This window comes from Triturus cristatus, chromosome 4_2, assembly GCF_964204655.1.
Source record: "Triturus cristatus chromosome 4_2, aTriCri1.1, whole genome shotgun sequence".
Taxonomy (NCBI): Eukaryota; Metazoa; Chordata; class Amphibia; order Caudata; family Salamandridae; genus Triturus; species Triturus cristatus.
In genome coordinates, this window is record NC_140586.1 from 708443341 (window position 1) to 708458624 (window position 15284).

Consider the following 15284-nt stretch of genomic DNA (forward strand, 5'->3'; position numbering starts at 1 on the left):
GCGGCTGCTATTTTGCAAGATGGGGCTCGGGCGGCCTCGGAATCCATAGACATCGCTATGGATTTGTCTTCAGTGGCGTTCAGACAAATGGCAGGTGCAGTGGCCCTACGAATACAAGGATGGCTTAAAGCCACTTCTTTTAGACCAGAAGTGCAAGCGAAAATAGTGGACATGCCATTTGACGGAGAGAACCTATTTGGAAAACATGTGGATGATACCCTCCAAAGTATTAAAACTGACACGGATACAGCGCGTGCGTTAGGATCTCTTCAGCAGGGCAGGTTCCAGTCCTTTCGGAGGAGAGGATCCAGAGGACAATTCATGCAAAGATCCTCTTTCCAATCAAATAGATATCAGCTGTACAATCAGCAGGGATATCGCCAATACTCAAACAATCAGCATTTTCGTTCATCAAGCACTTATCCACAACAGTCCAGAGGGAGATCGTCTGCGAGAGGCAAATCGCAACAATCCAATCGACGACAATGACTGTCGAGGCACCCGCCACTTGTTCGAACAGCAGCAATCGTTACCTGTCCTCATTTTATCCAGCTTGGCTGTCCATAACAACAGACAGATGGGTTTTGGATGTGATTCAACATGGCCTCACCCTAGAGTTCATACAAAAGCCCCCAAATCATCCTCCTATACACAGGAGACAAGAACATCTGTTAGCCCTCAAGGAAGAAGTTTTATCTCTTCTACAAAAGGAAGCAATAGAAGAAGTTCCGTACCTTCAACGAGGGAAAGGCTTTTATTCGCATTTCTTTCTAATAAAGAAAAAAGACACATCAAAATGGAGGCAGGTAATGGACCTGAGAGGTCTGAACAAATTCATCCAAAAGAAATAACTTCGAATGTTATCTCTGCAAGAAATACTCCTTTTGATTGACAAAGGTTATTATTTGGCATCCCTGGACCTCTTAGATGCTTATTTTCATGTCCCAATCCATATATATCGCAGAAAATGTCTGCGCTTCATGGTGGCGGGGCGCCATTATCAATTCAAAGTATTGCCTTTCGGTCTAAAGTCGGCGCCGAGAATCTTTACGAAGTGTATGGCGCCAGTAGCAGCACATCTAAGACTTCAAGGTCACCAAATTTTCCCTTATCTAGACAATTGGCTCATAAAAGGTGGTTGGTTCAGAGAAACCCAACATTCTCTACAAGTGTGCATGAACCTTTTCAATCGCCTAGGTCTCAGAGTCAACCTAGAAAAATCACATCTCATGCCATCGCAGTCCCTTCAATTTCTGGGAGCTCTAATTCGCACGAAGGAGGTGAAGGCTTATCCTTCAGAGGAACGTATTCAAAAGACCATAAAGCTGACGTCGCATTTGCAAATAAAGTCAGTTTCAGTAAGAACCTACAAATCGTTGTTGGGGATGATGTCCTCTTGTATCCCCCTACTTCCCAATTGCAGACTCCACATGAGACCTATTCAAGAACTGCTAGAAAAGCAATGGATTCAGTCTCAGGGATCCTTCGAAGATCGAATAGTTATCACTCAGATCCTAAAGACCCTGTCATGGTGGAAGATCAGAGATCATTTAGCGGAAGGACAGACTTTCGAACCATAGAACTACAGTTTTGTAATGATGACGGATGCTTCGCTTCAAGGTTGGGGAGCGCATCTGCAGGAGCTCGAAATTCAGGGTCACTGGTCGAACAGCGAAACGCAGCTCCACATCAACTTGCTGGAACTAAAGGCTATTTTCTTGGGTCTAAAAGCATTTCCTCCCAGGATTCGCAGTTCAACAGTACTTGTAAAGACAGACAGCTCAACATCCATGTTTTACCTTCTAAAACAAGGGGGTACAAAATCAAAAATATTGTTGACGCAAGCACAAGAAATTTGGAAGTAGCTTCTGAATCACAACATTTCACTTCAAGTACAACACGTTGCAGGGGTAGACAACACAAGGGCAGATATTCTGAGCAGATCGTCCAAGATTTCTCACAAGTGGGAACTGGACCAAAAGCAACTTCTCAAAGTATTCAAGCTATGGGGCACTCCAAAGTTAGATCTGTTCGCGGATCGCCACAATTCAAAATGCAAAAACTTTGCAAGCAGGTTTGCACAGAAAGGGTCGTGGGGCAATGCGCTACAGATGTGTTGGACAGGGATGTTTGCGTATGCGTTTCCCCCCCTTTCCTCTAATATCAAAGGTCTTGAGAAAGATGAAATCAGAGCCATGCCATCTGATTCTGGTTGCCCCAGCATGGCCGAGACAAGCGTGGTTCTCAGAACTTCTCAAACTCTCAGTGACACCCAGGATACAGTTTCCATTAGTGCAGGATCTAATCACTATGAACAGCAGCCAGATACTTCATCCAAATTTGAAATCACTGAACTTGTCAGCATGGAACCTCATGAACATGAGTTCCAACTGTTGAATATCCCTCAAGAATGCCGGGAGATTCTGTCACGATCTCAAGCAATCTCTACAAATAAAACATATTCAGCTAAATGGAAAAGTTTTTGTCATTGGTGTGCATCTAAAGTTCTACATCCTTTTCAAGTCTCTTTGGATCAAATTCTTCCATATCTGTTAATGTTGGCCAAATCTGGACTCTCTCATATTCTATAAAAGTACATTTGGCCGCTATTTCAAGGTACACAAGAGTTCCTGACTGACCATCTCTTTGGTCCCAAAGAGTTATTAAAGTATTTCTCCAAGGGCTTTTCAGAATATTCCCTCCAGTTAAAACAAGCATTTGCAATGCAATAGGTCTCGCATTAGGTTGGGTTTGAGCTATTGGCGTTGAAAATGATAATGTTTGTTAGATTTATTTTTTGTTAAAACATATATCCCAGTAGTAGCATAAGTAAGAAAAGAAATTCCACGAAAGGTTGCAGTACCACAGGCTGTTACTAGGTGACCCTGTGGAGTTGTAAAGGGACCTTAATTAGCCACATAAGGTACTGGATCCTTTCCTTGTTTCGTAGAATTTATTTTATTACCTCTGCTACTGCCGGAATATAGAAAAAAAAAATCTAACAAACATTTCGATTTGCAATGCCAAAAGCTCTAACTGTCACTAATGAAAGAATTGCAAATACTTGGTTTTTCCTTCCAGTGAGCACCGCTTCCCGGGAGGAGAGGGAGATAAATAGAGGAGAGTGGACAGTCCCAATGGAAGATAAAAGACAGGAATGTGCAGGGAGTGTACAGGGGCGGCCGGAAGGGAGGGAGAGAAAGCGGAGGGAGGCACTGGGGTGGTAACTGGGGCCGGGCTAGGGAGCAGCACAGAGCAGTGGAGGTTAGTCATTTATAGTGTGAGCAGGAGGGCTGGTGGGGAGCTAGAGGGCTGGTTTAGTTATTTAAAGCAGACAGGGCGCACTTTAGATTTTTCGAATAAAGGCTGTTGGGGATAATTAGGTTAAGGGGTAGATTGGAGATAGAGTAGGACATGGTTGGGCTTAAGGAATCCGACGCCTGCATTTACAAAGGACAAAGACACAAGCCAATGAAAAATACGGGGGGGGGCTTCTCCTCCGTACTCTACCTACAACAGATCGCCATAGCGGCGCTTGCACGCTGGCTCAGGCTCGACCTAAAAATAGCCAATTGGTCTCGCCTTTGGGACCTTATAAGTGTTTAGCCATGCAACAGTTGCATAACTAAATACTTATAAGGTCCCAAAAGCGAGACCTATTGGCTATGCAAAGCGGCCGTGAAAGTAATCGCGGTAAAGCGCGTGCCCGCGCACATGCACTGTAGCTCTACGCTGGCCTGGTAGCACTTTCTGGAGCCCTCTCAATAAGTCTCGCCAGACCAGCGCATGCGCTGGGTCAGGCGAGACCTAAAAAGGGGAGTAGAGAGCCATATCTCTGAAGATATGACGCTCTTCTGCTCCCTCATTGTCGCGCAATGCAACAGAGCCACACAGGGGGCTGCGCTGCGTGAATGTTTTGTAAATCTGCCCTTACAGGTGCCACTTTCCAGACGCATTATTGGGAATGTCAGAGAATTCCAAAAGAAGGACAGAAGAGGAAAAGTCGACCATCCATTAGCATTTCTTTCAATCAGGTCCGTGATGTTTATTGCTAGCTGTTGCTTTCCAGCCTGTCAATTTATTATCGAAAATTGTCTCTCTCAGTGCTTACTTTGTAAAAACTTAAGTGCCATGGCCCTTCTCCGAAGGCTACTGCAGTCTACACCACCCATACCCTGCCAGCGCTTTAAATGACTGTATATATATAGGGACGGAGCCAGGCCGGCGGCCAAGATGGCCGCCCGGGCTCCCGGCTCCGTCGACTCTCTCTTTTTGCTGCTGGACCTAGCTGTCGGGGCAGCTCTGCCGACACTCTCCTGGATGTTGGAGAAGGACCGATTTCACCGAGAGTCGCTCCGGCGGCTCTCCGAGCTTCAGGGACGAAGATATGCTTCCCGGTCGGTGTGGCCTACGCGGGTCCCGGAGCCGGGACCTCACGTGATACTGTAGCCGGTGGTGAGTGGAACAACAACGGCCGGGAAAACACGGTCACCCGCGGGGGCGCTCGAACCCGCCCTGAACAACATCCTAGCGCCCATTGCTGAGTGCCGTCCCCTCATGCCGGACGGGCCCCCCCCCCCACCCACCCAAACGCTGCCTCGCTAAATGTGGACGTGTGACGCTGCTCTGTGTCTCTCTGCTGGAGATTGGTACGACCCGCTAGCTGCTGCCTGTATCCCGCGATTCGGCGGATCGGCGCCGATTGCTGCATGGCGATTTGGAGTCGTTCGGACACACTGGATGGCGCAGATGAGACCTCTGGGGGGCAGTTGCGATGGCTATCATAACGGGTGCCACCGGGGAGACGTCCGGATGGCACAAATGATGGAGGCTCTAGTGTGAACTCTGGTGGCTTTAATGCTGTGCGCCCCATTTGGTAGTGATACCCTCATGGAACCCTGCCCGCCCGAGTCGATGGCGATGCGCATTTCAAAAGGAGTGTGGAGTTCGGAAGCCCCTTCCCGTGTTTTGGAAGCACAGCGAGTGGGTTTGGTTCGCATGGCGATTAGTCCCCGGCATAAGTGGAAGTATGAGAGAGCCTGATGCGGTATTTTCACTGTGTGCCTTTGCCTGGTGACTCCCTCTACGATCTGTGGTATGTCCCGGATGGGTATCTCTACGGGACCCTATACGTTGCTGATGAGTGGACGTTGGTGACTGGGGTCTACTTGATCGCTACAAAGGGCATCGTCGGAATGGAACTTGGTCCATGGACTAATGGAGCGTTCGGGGATTCCATCGGATGTGAGACTGTGGGGACTCCTTTATTGCCCTCTCCCTTGTGGCAGACATCGTCGCGCAACCCATTTAAATTGAACTGCCTACTCTTCCTGAACCGGACTATGTCTTGCTGCGTGGGAGGCGGTTGTGGGCTGTGAACGGCTGTGAAATGTGTCGTGTCCTGGCGTATTGGAAGAACTCCTACTCTTCTTTGGATATCCTTGTCTATTGTACTCTTGGTGCTTTGTTGGCTACGTTTTGTGTGGACTGGGACATGTTTCTGATAATGGCCGGGTGGGGCTGGGTTACGAAATAGTGATTGTTTCCCTCAGATGCTGACAGGGGGGTAACTGGGGGGGCTGGCGGGGCGACTGCTATTCTGAGTCGATGGGTTCCTCGGCTGTCCTGCAGCGGAACGGATATACCTGTAAGTTACGCGGAGGGGCCGGGGGCCTGTACTGGTGAACCCCCCAATATATCTTTCTCTTTTATATTTCCTTCTTTTATATTTCTCCTTTCTTCTATATTTCGGGTTCCGTACACCGGGCGACAGGCACGCTGTTAAGGGGGAGGCCGTAGCCATTGGCAGAGGTGCAGGGTGGGGGGTTAGGGGGGAGGGGTACTACTGTTCTTTCCTTTTATGTTCCTAGGGCCTCTTTCTTATTCTTTGTCTCTCTTGGCTTTCTCTTACTTCTCCTCTTTCTTTTTTATTTCTTTTGGGAACTGTCTCACAGGTTCCTCTCTATACGTCCTGGTATTACAGATTACAGGGGTGGATGTTTCTTTAACGTTTTTATATTGCAGCGGGCATGAATCTGTATTGGTGGGCGAATTGTATAGCTCATTGTCTATCCTGTTTAAGGTGCGTCACCGCCAACGTCCTGCCTACAGTAGTCCCGCCTGTGAATATCCTGAGCTGTGGTAACCCCTGTCCTTTGTATTATTGGATTGTGCGGCATTAGATCCTGTTCTTTCTTAAAACTCTAAAAGAAACCTCTTTCATCCTGGTGCCGATATGGTACCGATACTATCCTGAGTTACGACGGGGCATTTGGGAGGCGGGTTGTTGTACTCTTGTGGATTGACTGATTTGCTTTGATCGACTCTGTACTACTGGCCGACTGTGATGGTTTCAGACCCGGGTTTGTAACTGCTTTATGTACCAATAAAGGTTTATAAAAAATAAAAAAAATAAAATGACTGTATAAACATAACACCTAACCATCACACTCCTACAAATGGGAGAATTCAGACTATTGCAGGTCACACAAAGCTATAATAATGGCATAAGAGGCCGGCATTATTCCTTTTCAATCTATTTTGACTTAATTAACAATGTTGTTATGCTCATCTTAAAATGAAAAGGACATCGTCACCATGTGGTGGACTGTCACTAGAGATGGTGCTGACAATTAAGTACTAGTGCTGAGCATCAGAAACCACCGGCACAAATTAAGAACTGGTCTCTCCCATTAACCACTTGACGATCATTTTTATCACGCTTTTTCTCTTAGTAGCTATTTTGGAAATAAACATCTGCATTATTTTCAAAATCAGTTCGTGCCGGAAAGGACAACGTTCCACACTATAAGTTTACAAAATAAAATAAATTGCCATTAAATGACGCAAAATTTCAGTTTTTGTGCCACTAAATTCACATTTTTGTGCTGCCAAATTTTCTAATTATGTGGCTATATCCTGGGGGAGGAGGGTCTGTCTTGTCAATGTGTCTGCTGCCTAAAAAAAATGTAAATGCCTGCATTTGGTTAATCCTCAAATGTAAAGGCTGCTTGGAAACCGGCATTGGCTTTAATTGATGAAGTCACTTGAGTATTATTTCAGAGCGGTATTGCAAGGTGACCTGGTGAGCTGTGGAGTGTGTGCTTTTAATGGAGTTACAAAAATAAAAAACGCAGGTAACCACTTTGCCCTGCACCAAGCAGAATTCAATTCTGTGGTTCTTGCTTGCACACACGCATGCACGCACAACACCCCCCCCATCAGTGATCGCATTAACAATTAGAGGTTTCACAATATAATAAAGTGCAGCTCTCACTAATTAGTTTAACTTGCATGTATTTTTTATTCAAGGTGTATGTTTTTTTTTATCCAGTTACTTGAAGATAAAATACCAAAAGGACAGTCACTGAATATTTTGATCTTTGTAGCCACACCTTTGATTTCCCCCCCCCCCCTCGCGCATTGGCCCAACCTACAGGATCATAATTACCAAAATAATTGCATGCACTTCGACCGCTGTATGTATCAAGCAGTTATTATGAAACTTCAACAAGGTCAAATATTGTGAGGTCACGGTTTCCCCAGCAGTTGCTGTCAGCAGGATTATTTGCAAACCTTTACCAGTCTCATAGAGTCTGATGTTACAAATGGCAAAGCCAGTTGCTGCTGGGAATCTCACTTCATTATATTGCAATCAGATTTTTGCAATATGGTGGCATATCTGCCAATTTACAAGCTGCCACTGTGTGGGACACGATATCGGCTCCATCCATCACACGGTGTCCGGTGAGGAGCCGATATCACACGGTTGCAGGGAAAACCAGTTGAACCCCACTGTAAATAGTGTTTTTTCCCCGCACGTTTTCCGAGGTTTTTATCTGCTCACGTCCATTGTCATTTGTGTGCGTCACCATCCGACATTCCTATCTTTTTAGCTGACAGACACGTTTGGAGGGAGTCAGTGAGGACAATGAGGAAGGGGGGCGGCTGCTGCAACAGGCCCTTGTGATCTGCTGGAAATACCGGGTGTGGGAGGGGACCGCTCGGTGTGAGGAGATATTCCACCAGATACAGGTGAAGCCCAGCAGCATTTCACACCAGGACGGAAGCCCCAAGGGCTCACAATCCGGAGTGGTTCATCCTAGAACAAAGAGGGCACGCCTACGCCTCGGGATCTATCCAGCAACAGATATCAGCTCCCCTTTCAGATGGAAATACGTGTTCGCACCTCATGTGTAGCCTGAAGCACTAAGCCCTCGGGTGCCCCCAGCCTCCTGAAAGCACGCAAGGATACACGTGCAATGCTACGCAGTGGTGCTGTGAGGGCGACATTGGATCAAGAGCAAGCAAGGAAAACGGCCCCGTAGCTGCTGGTTAGGTTGTAAAATACGACATTCATTGGGGGTTAACGGACCCCTCACTCAGGCCGCTGCACGATTGGTAGTTACGCTCTGACGTGTATTTGTAAAGGGCACCCGTGGGCAATCCATCTTGGCGTTTAATAACAAATGTCTATTGTTACCCAACGAAACTCTTTTTATCGTTCTCTGAAGGATAAAAGCTCTAAGTGGACCCGGTGGGATTTGAACCTGTGTCAAACACAGGTCCCTAGATTCCATTAAGCCACCAGACCGACGCTTGCCTGATGCAATGAAAAGACAAGGACCGCTCGAATCACCGATTTGGGGTTGAGTGACACCTGCTAATGAAAGGGCTTAGAAACTGCACTAAAACACGGTATTACATGAGGCAGTCGGCGCTTTCTGCCTCTTAAAATTAGGATTTGCAACGGTCGCATGTACCGACCTCAACGGAAACGCTGAGCTCAGTGACCTCAAGCCGGCCAGTGCTGGATGTGCGCTGTTCATTCTCCTGTGGTTCTGCGTTCGCCATGGCCAGACTCCAAGTACCAGTCCGCAATTAGAACACGGTTTGAGAAAAACAGTCACTCTGGCATTTGTGTACGGAAAAGATTCTAAAACAAGCAAACAAAAAAAAATAAACAAAAGTTAAAACGCATGCAATAGTAAAGAGTTAACGTGAATAGAAGGATGCATGCAATAGTAAAACAAACAAGAAGGTAAAGGAAAGAAAACAAACGGAAAGAAAGAGCCTGATCAAAGCTGAAGAAAAGGGAGGGGGAGAAGGGAGTGCGAGCAGCAGCTGTGTTAAACAAGCCGAGGTGACAAGAAGGGCTGGGCGAGAAGGGAGGGGGGAATGCCAGCAACAGAGGAGCCTGATCAAAGCTGATGAAAAGGGAAGGGGAGGAGGGAGTGTAAGCAGCAGCTGTGCACGTGCACGTGCACGCCAACGTGCACTCAAGGTTTAAGCCAGCCAAACTGTGGGTAGCACTTTGAAAATCCCACATATAAAATGTCTCTTCGAGCCTTTGGCTCGCGAGACCTAAAACAGTGGTTACTTGGCAGCTTAATACGGTTCTAGCACAGCTAATGAAACCGCCATTTGAGCCAATACATAAGGCGGATTTGCAATTTATCTCATGGAAGACAGCGTTGCTATTAGCGCTCACGTCGGCAAGAAGGGTCAGCGAGATCCAAGCCTTCTCAATTGCAGAACCTTTAGGCAAGACAGAGTTATTCTGAAAACGAACCCAAAGTTTATTCCTAAGGTCCCCTCCAACTTTCATCTGAATGAACCAGTGGTTTTACCTACATTTTTTAAAGACCCTTCATCTGCAGAAAGCGCTCTACACTCTTTGGACATTAAACGATGTCTGGAATTTTACATCGATAAGATGAAATTGTTCAGAAAAACAAATCAGCTCTTTGTAGCCTTTTCTGGCCCCAGGAAAGTTTTGGCACTCTCCAGATCCAGTATTTCAAGGTGGATAACTTCGGCGATCTCCTTGTGTCATGTTAAAGATGGAAAACCTTTACAAGCCAAGGTACGTGCGCACTCCACAAGAAAGATGGCAACTTCTACGGCTCTATTCGCAGGAGTGTCATTGCCGGATATTTGTAGAGCTGCGACATGGAGAAATGCGCACACCTTCACTAGACCATATTGTCTGGACACAGCATGGAAAAAGGATGCAGCAGTGGGACAGGCGGTTCTACGGCATCTATTTCATTAAGGTATTTATTGTAATATACTTGGATGTGTATATATAGATATATATTTATATGCATGTTTAGGCAAATGTTTTGATTTGCATATTACAAACATTGATATATCTTCTCAACTAATGATTTTCTGATATATTTTAAAACTGTAATGTATGTTAACATTATATGCAAAGAAGCAGAGCGCACTGTCTATTGGGGGTTCCAACCTGGAAATGCAGTTTGGGATAAGTACTGCTTGCTATTCTGATACAAGCATATGAATCTATGAAAGATTGAATACTGGAGAAAAAACTAGTTACTTACCTGTACACTATGGTTCTCCAGTATTATCTTTCATAGATTCACATGCGGCCCACCCACCTCCCCATTTCTCAGGCAGAACCTCATTATCTCTAGATGTATCCTAGTCTCGCACTCGGGGCTGGAAATCTGAGGGAGGAAGGCTCTGCTGGGGAGTGTGATATCAGGGCTGGCAGCCGATTGGCTGATTCTTGGACCAAATAATGATGAGGTTTGGTTACCAAATAAGATGATTCCCTATGGGATTTTGCTATGCAGTTTTTTCTAATACTGCTATGGTCATTCTGTTACCGTGAGACTCCCACCATGACGATGGGGAAGATACAAGCATGTGAATCTATGAAAGATAATACTGGAGAACCATAGTGTACAGGTAAGTAACTTGTTTTTTCTCCTCAGTGCTTTAATCTGTTTGAATAGTACACAGGAATGTCATTGCTTTTTGCCAGTGTACATAATGTTTCTGAGATGTAGAAATTTAGCTAGCATCATTTTGTTGGTCTATGCAGCAACAGCTTTATATTGCAGTCTAGATGTTCTGCACATGTATTTAACCTCTTTAATATAAGTTAAGACGTTGGATGCGTATCCCATAAAAAAACAAGACAAATCTGAAGTTATTGCTTGGCGATGCCATGCTTAGATCAATGCCAAGAGACCCCACTGGGGTGGTGGTTCCTACAAAAATGTAAGTCAGTCAGAATGCCAGAGGCCTCGGATTTGGTCACAAGCTTTGATAGTGATTAATTTGTATCCTCAAATTTCATAGTCCTGTGAAGTGCGGACTCAATGGACCTGGCGTACATTTGTCGGTATTCATTTAAATGAAATAACGAGGAGGGAAACTAGAATGAAGAATAAGCAACTTCTCTTTGTGTCATATCGTGCGAGGGGACGGAGACACGAGGAGCCCTGAAGTATCTCCACACAGAAACCTCGGGCACTGGGCGGGTTGGACAGACCGCTGCTTCAGCAAGCAACTTGGCAGCTTTCTGTGTAAGAGTTGGCTATGCAATTGGGTACTAGTAACACCTGATGCTTAGTGTACTAAGAACCAGCATAACTGCAGTATGTATTAAAAAATCACGTTATTTCAACTGGCTGTTAGTCATGGGTATCAATGAGGCTGGCAAAGTTAACAATGAGGCGGGCAGCCAGTCTGGCTGCATCACATCACCTTGAAGGCAGCGTAATGTGGCAGACGCTGACGTCAATACGGCGACATGGAAGAGTTGGCGGTGTGAAGTTAGAACTGTAGCTGTAAGTGCTGTATTTTGCAAAAGGGGAGGAAGGCGCTTTAAGATCAAGCTAGGGCTCGTATGGAAGGCACGGGCTCGTGAAGAAGCGGGGGTGCGGGGCTCTACATCTTCAATTGTTTGGTGTGACTTGCCACTTCATTTCAGAGTGGTAAATATTTAATCTTACCTTCTGGTGTGGTGACGCCGACTGCAGCAGACACCAGCTGCTGCTCGAATAATAGTCACGGGCTGGGCTGGCGGCATCCAACGGGAGGGGCGGCACTGCCCATGAAAGGGGCACTGTGCAAAGGGGCCAGGCGGAGAGGAGGGCGAGCAGGAGCGGACATAGGAGCAGCCAATACCGGGCAAGCAATGGGAAGGGGAGGGGGCGAGTGTAAAAAGAGATACTCTCATGAGAGAGAAGAGTGAAAGGGGCGGCGCAGATAACAGAGCCAGGCTTGGAGCAGGAGACGGGCATGAGAGAACATAAAACAGAGGAAACAGTAGGAATATGGGAGTGAGGTGTGCTGCAATTATATCTCATGCTCATGTGGAGCCCTCCAATGCCCCTGGGCCGTGTTGGCGGAATATACTGCTGAAAATAAAAGAAGCGCGTGTTTAAAAAAAAAAAAAAAAAGTGAAAGGGATCGTGTTCAAGTGCGGCGAGCGATGCGCTTAATGAGCATGACGAGGAAAGCCATATGGCGCCTCTGCTCGTAAGCCCGCGCTCATGCACGCAAGCTGTAGGCCAGCCATGGTAGCATTTTTTGAAGCCCTTACCAAAAGTCTCGCCAGACCAGCGCATGCGCTGGGTCAGGCGAGACCTAAAAAGAATGAGCAGGCTGTAAAATATAGCCATCTCCAGGCCTGCCGTCAGCCCCCACAGGGCAGAACAACCGTACTCCTTGGAGGCAAGACGCACTGGCGCAGCACACCAAACCACTCTTGGGGTCATATCGCAGAAGCCCCAACACACATTACGCAAGAAGGAGGAGCAGCCAGCAAACGAAGGAGGGACCCTAAGCCCCCCAACCGCTCCTGTAATTCCCTGATCGCAGGACTGCCAAGCAGTGCTGGGCAGCTCAATGCGCACACATCGGGCCCCAGAAGCTCACAGGATCAACCAGTGGGGCCACAACCAACCAGTATAGTCACCCCAGCCACCCACAGTGTGGAAGTCCAGGCAGTCGGCAGGTGTCCCGATACCCGCTGGGCCAGTGCAGATCGCTTCATCTCTCCTGTGGTCTGCCATTGGAAGCATGCCACGTGAGCCACACCTCTCCCGCCAGAGTTGAAATGCGACTTGGGCGGGCTCCTCTTCACCAGCTGGGGCACGGGAGGGGCTTCCTCCTCGGAGGGTGCCGCAATCCACTCCACAGGGCTCCCCTTGTCTACTGTGAGCTCAGGAACAGCGAGTGGTGCCACTTCTGCTCCTCAAGGTCCACCAAGGTCCAGCAAAGCCAAGCTCCCAGCGGGTCTCCTCAACCGGCATTGCCGCCTGCGGTCACCTCCAGGGCGTTAGCAGTCCGGTGGCCTGGGACTAGCGCTTTATGTGGAGTGCAGAGGGTGTAATATGGTGGGGCATCTTGAGCCGGCGGGGAACTCACACAAAGAGCTGCTCACGGCATGGCGGTTAGCTCCGCCCCCAGAAGTGAATCTATTCCACAGTTCATGTTGTGTGAGGCAAGGCTTGTTATCCGTGGTTTCTGAATTTCCCTGCATGTCTATTGTGCTGGGCAACAAGGGGTTGGCATTCTTCCTGTCTCCTCTATTGCCCTGTGTTTGGAGTCAAGATGAGGAGTCAGAGTTTGGGCCTGTGGGCCACTGTACGAGACCTCATGCTTGCCTAGCACCCACTAGACCCAGTAGGCTCACGTGGCATGTGTCAATGTTCTCAGATGTCAAAATAATATACATTGAAATTCTCCTAAAAGCCTTCAGTTTTATCGGCTTTATGATTATGATCCTAAGGCTAAAAAACACTGAAATTCACCATGGATTTTAAAAAACCCCACCAAAACTCATCCGTATGCACTGTGCTCATGATGTAACATATTACATCACAATGAAATTATTGATGACATCACTGATGTTATCACATATTACCACTGATGTCAACTTGTTTGGGGAAAAATCCATACATGTTTCTCCAGTAGTTTCCTGACATCAGGACGTGGGAACGTGGTCCTGATGTCAGGAGTCTCTGCATGTAGGAGAGCCTCAGCTCTCAGTGGAGGGTGAAGGATGAGAGGAGGACAGAGCAGACAGGGAAGAGAATGCCACTTGGACCTGACATTTGTGTATGTCCGTGAGGCAGCTAGCTAAAGCAAAGTTTTAGGAGGCCCTCACCAATCTTTGCAAGTAAGACATCAATTTTTGGTACTTATTTCATTCACATCCCCCAGTTTGATACTTATCCTTTATGGAATACTAATTACCAGTTTACTACTACTATTGGCATCATTATGTCTCGGTGTCGCCATCGTAATTGTTAAGTATGTAATGTACTGGAAGCATTTTTTTTTAACTTAGATGAATGGATAGAAATGCTAGTAAGGTCTTTAATGAGAAATCAGATGCACATTCACTTTATATATAATTTGTTTTTCAGTGAAGCGTTTAAGAGTTGAAAAAAGCATATCCAAAGATCCAGTCGGGTTCGAAGTAAGCCATGAAAGAGGTGTGTTATAACCGTGCATATGTTAACAACATAACTTTTATAATCACGATTTCTAACTCACAGAACAGATTCTCTTAATTAGGAGGAGCGGTCAGAAGGCCTCTGTTATTCATGAATGTATGGCTACATGTATGGCTACATGCAATACAACAGTTTACTGTTGTATTGCATGTAGCTATACATTCAGCAGTAAATTCAATAGAATTAGTAAAGAAAAAACTTAATTTTATATCGATCATAGTTTTTATGGCGACAGCCCAGTTAGACTAATGCAAAATATACATTTTTTTTTATCTTCAGAATTCATTATTCAATTACATATCATTGGTTGATTAATCACCAGCCTTATATTGAAATATGTGTCAACAGGTGACTTGCACATTTTCTTAAAATGTTGACGGATAAAAAATGCAATTGCATTTCTAATATATAACATGAGCAGCACCTGTACAACGTGGGATGCAATTCCAGCCATCTATAGGCTCGAAGGCTCTAACATGCTCCAGTTCAGTTAAATTAGCTAAACTTCTTGCCTTAGCTGAGAATATATTTTAATTCTGATATATGGCAGCAGATGGTTTGCATTATTTGTTGTCATACAAAGAGCATAAGAACGTTTCAGTGCAATAATGCAGGTTTAGCCACAAGTGCAAATTCATGTTAATAATGTCTAATCATCTTTTTTTAAAGTATTGTGTTACAGTTTAACATGTCGAGCCATTTAGAACATGGATTGATACCTATGTTTTATAGTTTTCGTGGAAATGAGCTTAAAAGCATATGTGTTTCCACCTTCAATGACTTAAAATACCAACTAAAGTTAAGGTTGAAGACACACCATATTTAGATCAAATTTGCATCCAACAACCTCACCAGATGAAAGAACCGTCTTCATATAGTTACCTCTGTCGCATCAGTAGATGCATTCCCATACGAGAGCTTTGCTGGTGGCCCATAGATTGACATGGGGTCATTGTGTAAGCTTGGAGGTGTACCATGCCATGAATCAACTTGGAGCGC

General features: G+C 46.1%; 1 protein-coding gene across 2 annotated transcripts in view; it reads left to right on the forward strand.

The window, feature by feature from the left end:
• Nucleotides 1–15284, forward strand: part of IFT25 (intraflagellar transport 25) — a 202232-nt gene that overhangs the window by 107982 nt on the left and 78966 nt on the right. The window contains exon 3 of one of the 2 annotated variants that reach the window (XM_085602581.1): nt 14196–14264. The exons of the other annotated variant lie outside the window; for it this stretch is intronic. Within the exon in view, the coding sequence (XP_085458707.1) occupies nt 14196–14264 (69 nt within the window). The remainder of the gene's footprint in view (nt 1–14195; nt 14265–15284) is intronic. 2 annotated transcript variants of the gene reach the window in all.